This window comes from Wasmannia auropunctata, unplaced genomic scaffold (assembly GCF_000956235.1).
Source record: "Wasmannia auropunctata unplaced genomic scaffold, wasmannia.A_1.0 LD336106.1, whole genome shotgun sequence".
In the NCBI taxonomy this organism is placed as follows: domain Eukaryota; kingdom Metazoa; phylum Arthropoda; class Insecta; order Hymenoptera; family Formicidae; genus Wasmannia; species Wasmannia auropunctata.
Window position 1 is genome coordinate 1,310,432 of NW_012026784.1, and position 15,817 is coordinate 1,326,248.

A 15,817-nucleotide genomic window follows, 5' to 3' on the forward strand; every position below is an offset into this window, starting at 1 on the left:
TAAAGATACACCGACGCAAATAGATCGTTGATAAACATTTCAAGGTTACAAATAGACACAACACAGCCATAACATAGATGACTAATCAAGTGATGCGAAGAGATCACGTTGAAGTAATGTGATCCTAAACTCTAATGCTAATTCTTGAGAAATGCATGTTATTTATATTATATAAATGTATTAAGGTCCCATTTCTTTTTATTCTCTATGAACAATTCTCTATTTATTGTTTAATTGAAAAATAATAAGATTTTTTAACTTTTGTACATTTTCTTTTTGGAAATAGCAATGTTTGAAAAATCTTCTTTAAAAAAGATTAAAGATTCGTGTGAAAATTATCGTAATTGATATAATAAACTCTGAAGAACTGGAAATTGGTCTGAATATTTATCGCATTATATTCGGCACGTTGAAATCTCTGTCGCGTTTGTTATTCGAATGGAAAGCGTTTGCATCCATGATGCCCGGCATTACCTTAACGTCATTAAGGCATGACGTTTAATATCCTATAATTATTTAGGCCGTAGTGCACCATGCGTATGCTATAGTGTATCGCGTTTCGGCGGAAATCTAATGAACGTCGACGATCGATCGGGTACCAACGCTATCGCGATCTGCATTCGCGATTTCGGTGAGAAGCAAAATGCGTACCTGCGCGAGCGATGTTGCGAATATCGATTATCGATTTCGGCGACGCAGAACACAGCTCGAACGACGATCTTGCGAATTGAATATTGATTTCGCGACGGCGTGTAGCGCAAAACGCCAGCGGGGTAGCGAATCACGTTACGGATCGGTTATTGATTTTGATAGCGTAGTCGCATGAGTCGATCGAAAACGGCGTGCGCGCCGATTAATTGTCTCACAAAGCCGCCGATAAAGCGACTCGAAATGCAATTATTCACTTTAACGTGTTGTAAGTATGGATGATGAAAACCGATGGTCGAATTAATTTGAATCATCCCTCTCGCTTCGACTTTTCGCGATTTAATATTAACGTTGTACTTTTCCCGGGCATCGCGATACATTGTGCGCGCCCTGTGTACGCGGTTCATTATTCACGCGATAATTCGCAGTCGCATCTCTCGATACGATTATCGCGAACGACCCACTCTCCGCTTGATTGCGGCGTGAAAACGTTTCTAGTGCGACGAAGGCGTATTAAATTCTTACGTTACATAACGATTCTTAGTATGGAGATTGATATGATCTAACGTAAAACACGCTTTTGCCGCTGGCAAAATATTTAGATATTCGAGCTAAATGACGTAATTTTTTCGTGTGCGCTGTTACGTCGTTATCACGACGAGTCGGAGCGCCGCCGCGCGAAGCTTATCGGGACGGTTTAAATTTTGATTGTATATTCGATGATGCGTGTACGTAGGCACGCACGTACGCGCGCACGCACTCACGTACGCACGCACTCGCGCGCTCAATCCCGGCAACGCGGGGTAACAGCGGACGAATGCCGTGCGGCGCGTCCGTTGGCGGCAGTTTCATTTTATAGTTAATCGCTCTTTATCGAGCCAGTCGGCCGCAGTTTCCGCGTAAATTATTGCTGTCATAAATTTATCCCCGATCGGTAATTATCGGGCTGAGCCATCCGCCGGAACGGGCGCGAATTACGAGCCAATTCCAATTGGCGTTTCAGTCACTCTCTATCGGCGCGGCGACGCGCGGCGGTTATTGTTACCGGGAGGCGACTTCAACGATTTACTGCAGTGACCTTCTCGTTTAAAGCGCATGGCGGATTAACAATTTCGGGCGTTTCGCGAATTTCCTATTACGGCGTCACGCTTATCCGCCGCGCCGCGCGGGCGATACGCAATTGCGGTAACTGCGAGCTCGCCGATAATAGCTGCACGGCGGATTGAATCGCGCGGAACATTGCTGCATTGTTAACGTGAATTATAATTGCATCGAGTCGCTGCAGCATTTTCAACACGATCTCTCTCTCTCTCTCTCTTCCCCCACTCACACACATACACACATATTCTCTCTTACTCTCTCACTCTCACCGGCGTGATGTCCCCTTGCGCGTTTAATGACGCAAACGCGGACCGTGAAGCGCGTTAAAATCTCGATAATAATTAATGTTTGCGATATCGAATGTTTGTACGTGACGCGATTATATGAGATTAACGCGAGATATGGTATAGCCGTGTAAGTTTATTTTACAAATGCTCTCGAAACGTTACATACCGAGCGTTTGAGGGTTTCTATTAATTTACGTCACAAATATCAGCGATGATATTTTTATTCATTATAGCGCAATTTTTGTACACCAGCTGCAATAAATACTCTTATCTTCGCATACGAATTGCACGATTGTATTCTCGTGAGAATCTGTGATTTGCCGTTCACAAGCGGATAATGAGCCGAGAGGACCGACGCGTGACACGTCAAATGAAAAGATTACGTTTGCTATTCCCACGATCGACGTCGAAATTAGTACGTGGCTGCGCGTATCTAACGGGTGGACACAATCGAGTGTGCGTGCGAGTTACCGTGAGCGGTTGTAGTAAAGCTCACGCGAAAGGTAAGCGAGCGATCATAGATCGTAGATAAGTACAGTCCAGGCGCCAACATCATTTTCAGCTTCGAGAAACGTGGTCGCGGTGTCGAGGGTTGTGGGAACCTGACCGTTGTAGTTATGCAATCAATTGCAGATACAATGTTGTCGATCCAAGGATGCAACGGAGAAAAAAAATTAACTATTATACTAACTAGCATAAAAATCGAACAACGATAATTATTTTTAGCGATCGAGCAAACGATTGGACTTATGTGAAACGAGACATCGAGAATTATGACTACACTTTTGCAATTTATTAAATGGATCAGTGTACGTTTAAGTAAAGTTTGCTTGCGCAGATATTTTTTTCTTATGTCACATTAAAAGTTCTCAATGCTATAATCGGATTGAAACTTTCGGTTAGCAGTAAAAAAATAGTTTTCAAGATCGATCGCACGTCAACATCGAGAGAGAGACGTTTCTCCCTAATTAAGGAATTTCATTTCGCAGCGAAATCGTCAATTTAGCCTAAAAATAATAGTCTCCGGAAAGCTACCCTCGTAATCGAGCATTTGTCTTTGGACGCGGTCCTAGTCCCCGCCGATGATATTTCAGGTATAACGCGGCCTCTTTAGCCGGTGGCAATTGCCGCGTTCCTCGTAAACGAGCCTACTTATCCGGGGGCTGATTTACCTCCCTCGCAGCGCGCATCGCCGCAACACCGTTTCCCGTTGGCAGAATGAGCAATGGTCTGAAACGGGCGGGAACAGCTTGTTAATTAACTCAATTAAATTGTCAGATATTACTTTCGTTTCTGCCATCCATCCACGCCCCTCGTGTCACCGTAATATTTCCATAACAGAGGAGGGGTCGTTATCCTCGAGCGTGCCGTAAATTCAAATAATCCGAGCGTGTACTTTATTGTACAATTTTCGCGCGTGCTACGGGAGACAATTGAAGAAAGAGCCATCCTCCAATGCATCTCGCGCAGCGGACTTATTGTATTTCCGAATAGAGTCGCCGGTCGTCCGGTCGCCGCACCAGGTGCTGGCCATCCTCGAGAACAAGAATAATTACGCGATTTCGCGGTGGCGGTTGGCGGGAAGGGTCGGAAAAAGGGGCGAAGGGGTGGTGGCGGTATAGTAGTGGTGGTGGTGGAGGAAAAGCTGACACCGGTTTCGCGGGCGGCAACAGTGGCGGTGGTGGCCACGTACTTTACGGGGACAAGCGGCTTAGCCAGCCATGCCGGTGAACATAATTCATTCGGCGTAACTCGGTGTCTCGCTTCTCCGTTACCGGCAACACGTTCCAACGCACTTCGCGCGGACGGTGGAAACGGGAGGAAGTCTCCCTACCCTTATTTATGGTATTGCGCGACTGTACATTCAGATTCGGTCGCCGTTTCACGGCGTCGGGCGCTCCATGTACGGAAAATGGCTTTTGCCAAGGCGTTACCGAATTATTTATATATGAGATGGAGCACACCGGTTAGCCGCTCGGGCGGCCCCCAAATCTGCTCTCTCGTCGTTGAAGTTCATTCCTTTGGTAGTTCCGCGATTGCGCGCTTTATGCGGTTACGATAATTGTACGTATAAAACGGCACTTTGGAAAGTGAATTTCTTCGATGGAGATACTCCGCTCGTCTGCTAACTTTATGTTTCCAGACATTCTCGCAGCAAGAATTGCAAAGTTGTTGTGAATTTCTGAAAACGATTAATGAACTATTAGCTGTTAATTTTATTACTTTTCCTTCTTTGTCTCGAAAGCTTGAACTTTAACGTAACACAATACAATTATTCGAAAGACAGTATTCATTAAAAGACTTTTATTTATTTAAGATGGAGAGAGAGATGATAAATCCGAGATAATAATTCTTGCTAAGTGAAAATATGAACTTTAATAATTCGCAAACTTTTGTCGCGTGTATAGGCAAGGTGACAAGGGGGGGTATCAGAGGAGAGTGTTTCTCCGTGAATAAATTGAATTCAACACAAATTAGCGGCAGGGTGGGTTTACGAATCCGTCTTGTTGTCACGAGAAATAATTGCTGCAAGCATTCCCGTAGGACGAAAGGGACGCTCTCGCCTTTTCCCGCGGGGTTATAATGCCGAGGACGAGCCGCCCGCGGTTATTAGTTTAGGAAGCTGCAAAGTACTCCGAAACAAAGTCTTTCTCTCTCTCTCTCTCTCTCTTTCTCACTCTCTCTCTCCAGCAGGTAATCAATATACAGGCGACGACCCCTGTCTCGTTTCACCTTGTCGGTTTAGCCTGAACCATCGGCGAGAGTCCCGGCTTACTTGTTCGTTCCAGGCGTCCGGGATAGCCGGCAGACAAGCAGTATCTTTAGCTAATAAAGCATCCCCTTCCGCTCCATCCTCTCCCTCTCTGCCCGTGTGGAGGGGCGGCCGACCAAATTATAATACACCTACCTCGTGTTTCTCCCCCGAAATGCTCTCAGACTTGATCGCTTTTCATCACGAAGCCGATTACGCGATCAGCATCCTCGAATATCTTTTTTGCCAGCAGTATACCCTCGAATACCTATATCTTCGTAAACTGTTCGCTTAATATACTTTCAATTGGATGGTCCCCGATTATCGAGGTAGATAGAATTTGGAAGCGGTTAACCATGTTTCGGACACGCTTAATTTTTTCACACCGTTTTATTTGATGCGCGTAATAAGGAAAGGAAAAGGTCACTAGGAGAGAACGTCAAGCTTTTCTAAATACATAGAGGATGCGTAATTGAATTATTTGCGTATTAGAAATTTTTTCTCGCAATCTTTCTTGCATTGTGTTTTTGCAGAATTTAATAAGTACGTATATCGTAGTACAGCATCTCTGATGCGTTTTGAACTTCCCGGTAATTTTTGCAGATGTCTGGCGAGCATCTGCCTCGATTAAGTAGTGTTTAACCTGTAATTTATTCCACCGGCAACGGTCGGGCGCTCGCAATTTACGCTTTAAATTGAAATGTAAAATTATCGTAGTGCATTGGATTTCCAATTGAGGAGTTCAGAGCGGGAGTGGAATAAATCTATAATTTGTAAGGTCCGCTTAAAATCTGAAGTTTGTAAAATCTCGCAGATTACAGTTTTACACGCCGCCGCCGCTGCTGTTCTGAGCCCTCCAATTTCACGCTCTATATACATATAATACTTTCCGTGCAGTTATATATTTTTTACAACTAGAGTGTCAATCGAATTAATTGCTAACGGATAATAACACATTATTTATCTAAAATCGTCAAGTTGTCGTTGCGAAAGAGAAGCTTCAGAGGATCGCGTGTATTTCATAAATTACGTGGCGCGCGCGGTTGTAGGTTGGTGCGTTATTTACATGGACAATACGTACTGGTGATAATAATGGAAATGCAGTTGTTAGTACCGCGGGGAAAAGGAATGACCAAGACACGTTCGCTAAGCTCGGTAAACATTGCGCAATTCACGTCGCGTATGCGTCATAGTTTGTTTGCACGTTGTTAAGCCGCGGCGAGAGTTAGAGAATAATTCTGTCCATTTCTCTATTTCAGTCCAAGCAGTACGGCGCTGGGTTCGCTGGACCAACTGAAGGAATATCTGACGACAGTGGGAACCTGCAAATGCGGCCTCGAGTGTCCGCTCAGACCCGAACAGGTCTTCAACTTCGACCCCAAGGTAAATACGAAACCGATTTATATTACAATTTTAATAACATTTCCAAGGGAAAATCAGCGCTAAGAAAAAATAATAATCAGTATAATTATTTCATTATTGAATTGCTTAAAAGTTATATTTCTGCTGGATTAAATGAAGAATTTCGTATTTTGCTGCGCAAAAGGAAGAACACACATAGTAATGTGTTTGACAAAAAAATATTCAGCTTTATCAGGCTTGTCGAGCAAATACGAGTAATTTCCGCGTTGAATCGCAACATCTTGTTTACACGGAAATGATTATTGCGACGTAAGTCTACCTTCGTTCAAATGATTGGAAAAAGTTGAAGCAGTCATACAGTAAAGAGATTCTGCTAAGAACTGTTAGACCCAAAGCCAATTTGTACATATTTGCTTAATTTAACTTGAAATTACGCGTAGCAATTCTCTAATGTATATAGATCTCTACTCTTAAGATGCGCGATACGGTCGAGTGATTGAAATCTCTCGTTTTCACATTACCATTATGTTCTCGTTTTATGAGCGTGATTAATGTGCGATCCTCTTGCCGCATAATGCCACAGAGAGATCTGCGGAATAGCGTTTCAGCGAGTCAATACGGTCGGCCCGTCGCACGATGACTCGATGTACGCGCGAGCGTGTTGCCTCGAGCAGACAGGCCGCGGCTCGCAACAGCCACGTACATGCGCAGGCGGTGGCGCGCTTATTCGGGACGTATTCATTATGCTCCATCCTTTTACGTTTGTGCCGTCGAGAGAGAGTTTATTCCGACGCGTCGCGACACGACGGCGAAAGTTCACAAGTACAACCTGTTATAGCTGGCGTCACGAGCGTGAGCATAATCACGCTTAATCGCCGGCGGCAGTTAGGCACCGTTTATTTATTTATCGTGCGCTCGTAATTGGTCCGCATTCACCGTGTGTATGCAGCCTCGCGAGGCTCGTGACTTACCGGGGGATAAAATATCGCTATTGTGCGTGCAGACGACGGCGAGGCGTCTCGCCGAGAGTGTATCGCGCCGTGCCGATCTCACCTTCTCCCCGAATCGATTAGGAAGTGTAATTCTTTTTCGTGACGACTAGGAAGAAATTATTTCTCGTGACCGAACGAAAGGCTCGATTAAGCGTTACCGTAATCAAAGCGCGCGACTCGTTGCGTATCTAAGAAAGAGTCCTCGTTATGTTTAACAATTTGATTACTCAATAATTACAAAGACAATTTCGATCATTTAATTTAGTATACATAGCATTTAATTTAATATTTTAATTAATAGACATTTTAATTAGTAGACATTAGTACTATTAAATTTAAATGGAAGAATATTAAAATGTAACAACTTACACATTTTACAATCAATTTGGCTCATGTCATCCATAATCGGCAAATGTTTGATGATCGGCTTTTGGCCGATCATGAAAAAATAATGCAATCGGGAAAAACAATCTTTTGCGATTAAAATGTTCAAGAATTTTAAAAAATTATTTTTTTTATTGGATTAGTAATAACGTTAAAAGCAGCTTTTTATTCTTATTTCTTGCTTATTAATGGCAACATAAATAACACTTAAAAAGAGCTTTCTCTGTGATGCATGTGAACAACGGCACCTTAAAGCGTTATCATTTCCTGACAATCTAATGTTCTCTTGATTCCACCAAAACTTCCCTCTCTTTCTCTCTGTCTCGTTTCGAATTCGTAGAAACGACGATGAATCACGTCCCGTGGAGCAGCCCCGGAAAATCGTACCTCTCACGAAACATCGCCGCGAACAAAACACAATCGAGCGTCCCGGCGCTATTTCTGCCGGCACGGCTGCCGTAAATACGTAATTTTTCTTACTTCCGCTATTTAGATATTTATGGTGCATTCGCGAGAGCGCGGCGGCACGTATCTCGGCCCGCGCCAACGATCCCGAAGAAATATCGCGATCGTGCGTGCCAACGATCGCGGCTTATTAAGAAATATCGCGCTCCGGGCACGTAACCGTTGTTCGCCCGAAGCGAAATGTGTGCGACCATTCCGAAAAAGAGCGCTCTGAATCTCGCGTTTATGGTGCGATGTCTAAAACCTGCGCCCTGAAACGCGGCTGAAGTTCGGCCGAATAATAATGTTCGTCGAAATCGTTTCGCGATGATTGGTCGATTGCGATTGCGCCTTCGATTCCGCAGGGTAATATTTGCATACCGGTTTCTCGAGGGGAGGCCGGAGGGGGATAAAGGGGTATAATAAGGCTAATTTTATGCTGGGTTTCCGTGCATAAATTAAAAATTTAGGAAAGTACTGGACACGTTGCGCCGGTAGATAGGAGACATAAAGAGAGAGAGAGGGAGAGAGAGGATACTCATCAGTTTTGCTTAATTATTCCGGTAGCATGCGACGATATACGAGGAAAACGTATAATTATCCGTGCACCTGCTTGCTAACCACTCACTCAGCCGCTGCTGCTCGTCGTCATATACCCAGTACACCATCGGTGCGTTAATACGTTCCCTAATTAAAGTTTATCGTGTTTCACCGATCTGAGGAGACTCTCCCGGACATAGGTACACCGATCCGGTCCGCCGTGTCGACGACATAGCGATCAACACGCTAATAATTAATAATCATTTGCATATCTCTAACACCGTAACATGAATACGATACGAATCGTATCGGGTTTATCGGCTATAGCTTATGATTACCACTGACATCTCTCGTCGCTCCTATCCCGACGCGAGTCGTATATATAGATTCTTCGGAAATCTGAGATCGATAATTGAGCCGATAGTAACTGCTATTTATATTCCGGTTTGAACAGAGAGAAAAATAAAAAATATATGAAGCTTATTTCTACATTTTCAATGCCATTTTTACCCATATTTTTTCAATATTAAAAAATATTGAAAAATTGAAAGATTTAATAATTATATCACTATGTATCATCATATTTAATCAAGTGGAATGTAATAAAATTCAACTTTCAATACAATTTTCAATTCTTTGATGCATACGTCTCAATGATCACTGAAAGGCTTAAAATAATAACCACTACGGCGCGATCGAGATATCTTAGACGCATTTCCACGATGCTTCGCGCGCGAGCAAGGCGGACTATCTTCTGGCATTCTCCGGCGAGTACAGATGGTATCGTGGTATCCACAATGCAAACTCACCTGGACAATAGCACTCGAGTGCTCGTCCGTCTCGGATAAAGAGGGGAAAGGAGTCTGAAGGAGAAGTACGTGGATTGTCGAGTGAAATCGGCATGATGCTTCGGGCACTTCGCGCCGCATCTCGAAGTGCATCGCGTTCGTTCACGACAGTCGGCCTCTCTCGAGTCGCGACACACGGCGAACACGGCGACACGAGATTATTATGGTAATCGAGCAACATCGCTCATGGCCCCGTCACGAGCCTCCCACGCTTTTTTCGCTGAGGTCTCAATGCGTCAGATCGAAACGATATCGCGCCCGCACGTACAATAGAGGTAGCTGGAACGTGAATAAACATTACATTCAAGAAAGTACAAGTACAATCGTTTCGATTATCGAACGTTACTTTAACGTATCGATTGGTTGGACTTCCTTCTTTTCGCGAGTAATCCATGAATTGATTCGATCTTTTTTGAGTTGATGACACGGCGCGATAAAATGACTACATTTTTGACGTGCTACACCGTGTACCGTTACTGGCAAAATATTGCGGCAGGCGGATCTGACGCGTTTCAATATGGACCTGACACAGACACGGGGTAATATCAGAATACACTGCGATAATGGATCGGCTTTGCGATACGAACTTTGATACGTCTTTCTCAAGCGACCCGCTCCTGGCGCATTTACAAGCGACGTGCACACACACGCGCGCTCGCGCTCGCGCGTATCCCTGAGTATCTCCACCTGCATTAATCAAGCACCGTAACTATCGGGACGATCTCCCACGGTCTATACCATCTGCCGGAGACAGCAGCCTTAACGTCTCTCTACGAACCTTTGATTTGGCTCGATTCTTTATCGCCCCCGCGCTACCGGCGCGGCGCGGCGGCCGACTGGCCAGCCGGGTTCCCTTCTTTCTGCCTTTTTCTCCCGATGCTCCTTTTGTAACTGCCGACGTTTCCGCCTATTGTTGCGCATACAACGGCGCGAGGAATCGCCGATGCGGGGAACGATTCCTCCGGTTTCCCGCGGCCGTATCCTCCAAGTGCTATCGCACAAACGGAGCGTCGCGTCCGTGAACTCCGACGTCGGGTTCAGCACGTGGAAACATCTTTGAGAGCAGAAGATTTCGATCACGATATCGGTTTTTTTTTCTGAGCACACATTCGCTGTTTTTTTAATCGGGTACCGGGTAGAAACTGTGAAAAAAAAAGAGTGATTGTGTAACGATAAGATTCTATGAGTATTCTTTAATTAACACGAAGTAATCCAAATAAATGGTATTTCGGCATTTAGAAGCCAGCATAAAGTTCTCGTTTGTCGCAAGTCCAGCCAGTCTTTCCCATCTGCGTTTCGAGGCGTTAGTTTATGGAGTTGTTGCTATCCATTATCGCTTTCAGAGGAACGGCAGGATGACTCGGGTGTGTCCCGACGAATGTATTAGACGAGCGCTTAAGCTCGCGTACGAGTTGTGCGCCGTGACGTTAACAAAGGGTAAGCGAGTACCCTTTTATTACACCAAGCCCGTCTCGCTTAAGCCCGTGCGTAAAGTAATTTGCCTTAATGAATTTGCATCTTCTCTTTCCATCGCGTTCCTCTCTGCTCCCGTCCCGTTTTCCTCCGGCCTGCATTTTTGATTCACAATTAAACGGCAGTTACCTCCGTCTAGGAAAAATCTCAATGAAAACACTTTTCTCGGAACCGCTACTCAACTTCTCGCCAGCAGCTTTCGTGAGAATACGCTTTTAATCCTTTGCATTAATTATAATACACGTCTTTTCAGTCCCGTTTTTTTCCTCCTAGTTTTATAATGCTTTTACTTGGCACTCGCAGATAATCGCATATTCAACAGTTGCTAATACAATGTTTATAACGATATTTTATGGCAAATTTAATTATTATTTTTTTTTTTTTAGAAAAATATATATTAAGGGATTAATCACCTCACATTTATTGGTTTGCTCAAAAGTCTGAGCGTTACGACAGGAAAAATATCAACATCTCGAAATGTAAATGTGTTGTATGACAAGATTTAACGCGCCTCATAAACTATGCAAAATAACACCACACGAGCATGTGTCGAGTCATATCTTCAATAGCTATAGTAATTTCTCATCTTTTCAATTAGTTTCTTCCGCGATTTCTCCGCGACACGCTCACAAATACATATCGATTTCACGGTACAAAAGAGTGACTGCTCGAGCAATGTACAAAGTATGAATCTCGCGGATAAGGTAGTGAAAGAGTGCCGTCAAAGAGCGCACCCTCGAAAGATGCTCTTTTGTAATCGGCTCGGGCCATCGGCAGGGAAACAAACTTCGCTCTTACAAAGAAAGTAATCTTGCGCGATGTCTCGGCTCGTATTCCGGCAAACCTCAAAAGTTTCGCCGAGAAAAAGGAGCGAATCCAAGATCGTGGGTAGCGAGGGGATGGAATTTCGGTCCCCCTTTGTAATTGCCAAACGGTCCGAGACCGAGAAGGAAGGGGGCGAGATCGTCGAACTGTGATCGTCCGGAGAAACTTCGTCACGCAACGTAATGCACCTAAAGAGCCGTTCAGAACTTGCCGTTTTTATTTCTCGTTTTATGCGCCTGTATTCTCGATCGACTTTATTTTTTTTTTCATCCCTTGCCTTTTTGTTCGTCGATAGAAAATAGGCGCAGCTCGCGAAACGTGGTCCAAGAATGTGGTAAATAACCCGATAACATTCAGCGTTCTATATTTTCTATTGACTACTGATATTTTGCTATCAATCGCGTTTTATAAATTTTATAGAGATGTTCGCGCGGTAACGAGCGTGTTGAATTTTGAAAACCAGAAAGAGGAGTTTCTATCCGCGGCGTAATGTATAAACGCGCGAGATGCAATTTCCCACTGTTTTCGATTATTCGCGAGACATCGCAATCTCTCGCGCGTTCGTTGCAGATCCGTGGCTTGATGTGTAAAATTCGCGGTCGTATATACAGTACAAGCAGCACGCGGATATCGTGCGCTCCCGATAATACCGGGATAATTCGATTTCCTCAGAATTGCCGGGCTTGCTTCGCTCAAATTGAATTTCTATTAATAAAAACGGCGGGGTATCGGTCGCTTGTGTATATTCTCCCTCTTTCTCTCTCTCTCTTTTATACACACGCACACACATTATACTACCTCTTTCCTCTCTTCTTCCCGTTTCGTTCGCCGCCGCTGCAGCTTCGGATTTCTCTCTTTCTCCGCCTTCGCGTCCCCCGCATACTCTTTCTCTTCCTCTGCGCTTCTCGTCTCCCTCTGCAACCTCCCTCCCGCTCGTTCAATCTCCCTGTCTCCCTGCCAGTCTACCGCGACGTATAAATTTATTGCCCTCATTAAGTTGAAATATGGCATCGGGTACGTTCAAAGTTTATGAACGTTAATGCGACCGCGGTGAATAAGACCGCGCGCGGCTCGTTGCTCACGCGATGTAAAACGCCGCGGCCAGTCCCGCGCTCGAAAGAAAATCTAGCTCGACAGCGCGGCTTGCGACGATTCGAAGGATATCGCTCGTGATGACCGTCGTGTATCCGTTTACCGTCGAGATTACCGTCGAGATATCGAGGGTCATTGCACGACGTGTACGATTGATGGCGCTTTGTTTGTGACGAACCCTCCGTGTGTTTTGCGTCTGTATGTTAGTATTTGTTGAGACGACGTTGCACGAGAAGAGCTTTGTACTCTGAAATTACGAGACATAATTTGCGCTTGACGTAATAATGCGCTTGCTATTTATTTGTTTGCATTCATCGGTAACATTTTCAATCCGAAAATTTGCGCAGCAACAACAGCCTGGATATTAATTTTCTTAAACGCTTGTAAAAATTAATCTCGAATCGGAGAAAATTAAATGTAGATTATATTTTATCGAGTTTTGGGGGAAATGAATTGGATCATTGTTACGTTGAATCCTTCGATTTACGTGCTCGACGTAACTCAGCCTCGCGACGCAGCATTTCCGAGTCATTGAACGGTCGAAATTTGGCGCGAAGCAATTCGATTTGTCGCTCGGCGCTCGCGCGTTTATCGTGAAATACTGAGAGTAGACGGACAACGTGGAAACATTTTCACGGCTCGCCGCGCTAAAACGTTAGCCGGGGTTTCTCCGGGGATCGCCGATCGGCAGCCGCCGATCCCACGGATCGAAAACCGCGGTATCGTTAATATGATTTCCGACTCGCTCCGCCACCACCACCACCGCCGCTACCGCCGCTGACGCTGACCGAGGCGAGGCGTAAAGAGAAGGGTCGAAGGGTGGCTAACACACCCTGTAGTCGGTCGTAGGAGGGCCCGCATTGCAGCGAGCAACGGAGAAGGGCACCGCCGGGGACACTTGAGGTGAATGTTTTGCGAATGGTCGGTAGATGTCTGGTTTGCTCGAGGCTGATATCGACCTGGAGTCTCGAGTCTGGAGCCGCCGCCTTCGACCCCCTCTACACCGTTTTCTCCACCACTACTACCACCACCGCCGCCACCGCCACCACCACCGTTGGCACCGGCACCACCACCGGCACTATCGCCACCAGGACGGCTCGTTTCCACCACCAGCAGCGGATACACCTCTCGCGCGCGCCGCTCAAAGTTCACGTCCGTTTCATATGTCTCACCTCGTCCCATCACGGATTCCAGCTTCTCGTCTCGCTCCCGCGGGAGCCTCGGGCGACCCGCTCTTTGCCTTCTCCTTCCGCGTCTCCCAGTCGGCGCCCACATACCTCCCGTTCGTCACCCAACGTCCCCTCGCTCTTCCCCACTTTCGCGTCTCTCTATCTCCGTTAGTCGATCCTTGGCGCTCTGTTTTGTTTCGCCCTGTCTATCCCACGAGCCTCTCCCTTCGCGGAGTCCCGGGACTCGGCGGTCTCTTCACCCCTTTCCCGGCGAGAACGTGCTACCCTCCTCCTCTTCCTCCTCCTCCTCCTCCTCTCCTCCTTCTCCTCTTTCTTCTCTTTTCCTCCTCCTACGCTTTGTCCGCCTACTTGATGGTTACGGAGAACGGTTCATCACGACGAGACTTCTCGCAGTCGCAACTTTCTGCGGCTTTCGACGTCGAAAAAATTCCTCACGATTCCGGAACCACCGCCCAGATACTTCATAACTACGACTTACGGCGCGAAATGTCCCTTTTTTTGTCTTGTAGCCAACCGTCGGATTATGCTGAATCGCATTCCGAGGTGGAAATACCGCATATCGAGGCACGTTGCGCCTGTTGCAAAATTGCCGCGACGTTTGTTTTTTTACGAGATTAGCAATGACGTATGATACCGTTGACACGGAGTATTTTTATTGCGTTAAAAAGAGCAGGTTGAGTTGAGAAAACAGCACTTACAGACGTGAAAAATTGTTTTCTTCAAGATATTAATATTTAACATGCCATCAATACTGATAATTTAAATATTTGGGCGAAAAAAGCTTAAGAGGAATGAATAATCGTCCTCATTTTATTTCATCGTACGCAAACACCGTGAAATGTGTTAAGCGTACTCGACTGAAAAAAAAATCTCTGCTCGTGCGTGTGCCAATCTGGGAAGCAATACGATGAAACCTGTCAAAAGTGTCGACGATCATCTCTCGTCGATCCCGGTGCATATCACCTGAATGCAAAATAACCCGGCAATTAATGAATCGTTCTGCGATGAGAATTCCGGTGCGACTGACGTGCCGTCACGCGCAAGTATATCGTGACTCGCGAAGGTAGCTATTACGTCGCTATGCTTATTTAATCGCAGACGTGCTTGGTGGCTGAGAGCAGACGTTGATATGGGACGATCGGCTAGGATTGGTCTGCCGTTCCTCTCGATCAATCCTTTCCGAAAGGTTCGCGTGTACGTATGCGCTAATTGGATTTTTTTTTATAGAATTTCAAATTGTCAAAGATTACAATAGCAATTGTGTGTATAAATATAATATAATGATCAATTCTTTAATTTAGTTCATATATCAAAATCCTTTCTTGTGCTCGATTCATAGAAAAAAATGAGAATGCGGAATCAAAAGTATATGCTCGGGTTTAACGGGATTAGATAATTTCTTTTTTTGTAGAGTTACCACATGCACAGCTTACCTACAGCATTTACGGTCGTTTCGTGTACCGCGCTATCGGCGCTTTTATGGTCAACGCTTGTTATGGAATTCATGCGTGAACTCGATAACATGCGATGGTAGAATGCAACGAATGTAACTATCGAGGAAGTCCTTGTCGGTTTAAAATTATCATTATCTCTAGTGCAATTGAGGGGTCGAGTATAACAGTTGATACAACTCCCAAGAATTGAGAAATTCTATGTTAAAGAAGAATAAAATTGTAATAATTTATGCTCTTATTCTTGTGCACCAATCTTTATAATTTTTTTATCTTTCGAGAAAATGTGTAAAAACCAATATTTTTACCATTATTTTCTATTATTTTTAAATTCGTTTAACCTTCTTGATTAGACAGGTACTGTATTACGCTTTGAATATTTGAAAAATTAGTTCGTGACTTCGAGCACTCAAGTAAGCGAGTATATT

At 45.0% G+C, this 15,817-nt stretch overlaps 1 protein-coding gene across 5 annotated transcripts in view; it reads left to right on the forward strand.

The window, feature by feature from the left end:
- The window catches only part of LOC105451782 (nuclear receptor coactivator 6-like), a 203,895-nt gene that overhangs the window by 125,718 nt on the left and 62,360 nt on the right, over window positions 1-15,817 (forward strand). For all 5 annotated transcript variants that reach the window (XM_011692461.1, XM_011692469.1, XM_011692478.1 and 2 more), the window contains exon 2: window positions 6,048-6,171. In XM_011692461.1, coding sequence (XP_011690763.1) covers window positions 6,048-6,171 — 124 coding nt within the window. The remainder of the gene's footprint in view (window positions 1-6,047; window positions 6,172-15,817) is intronic.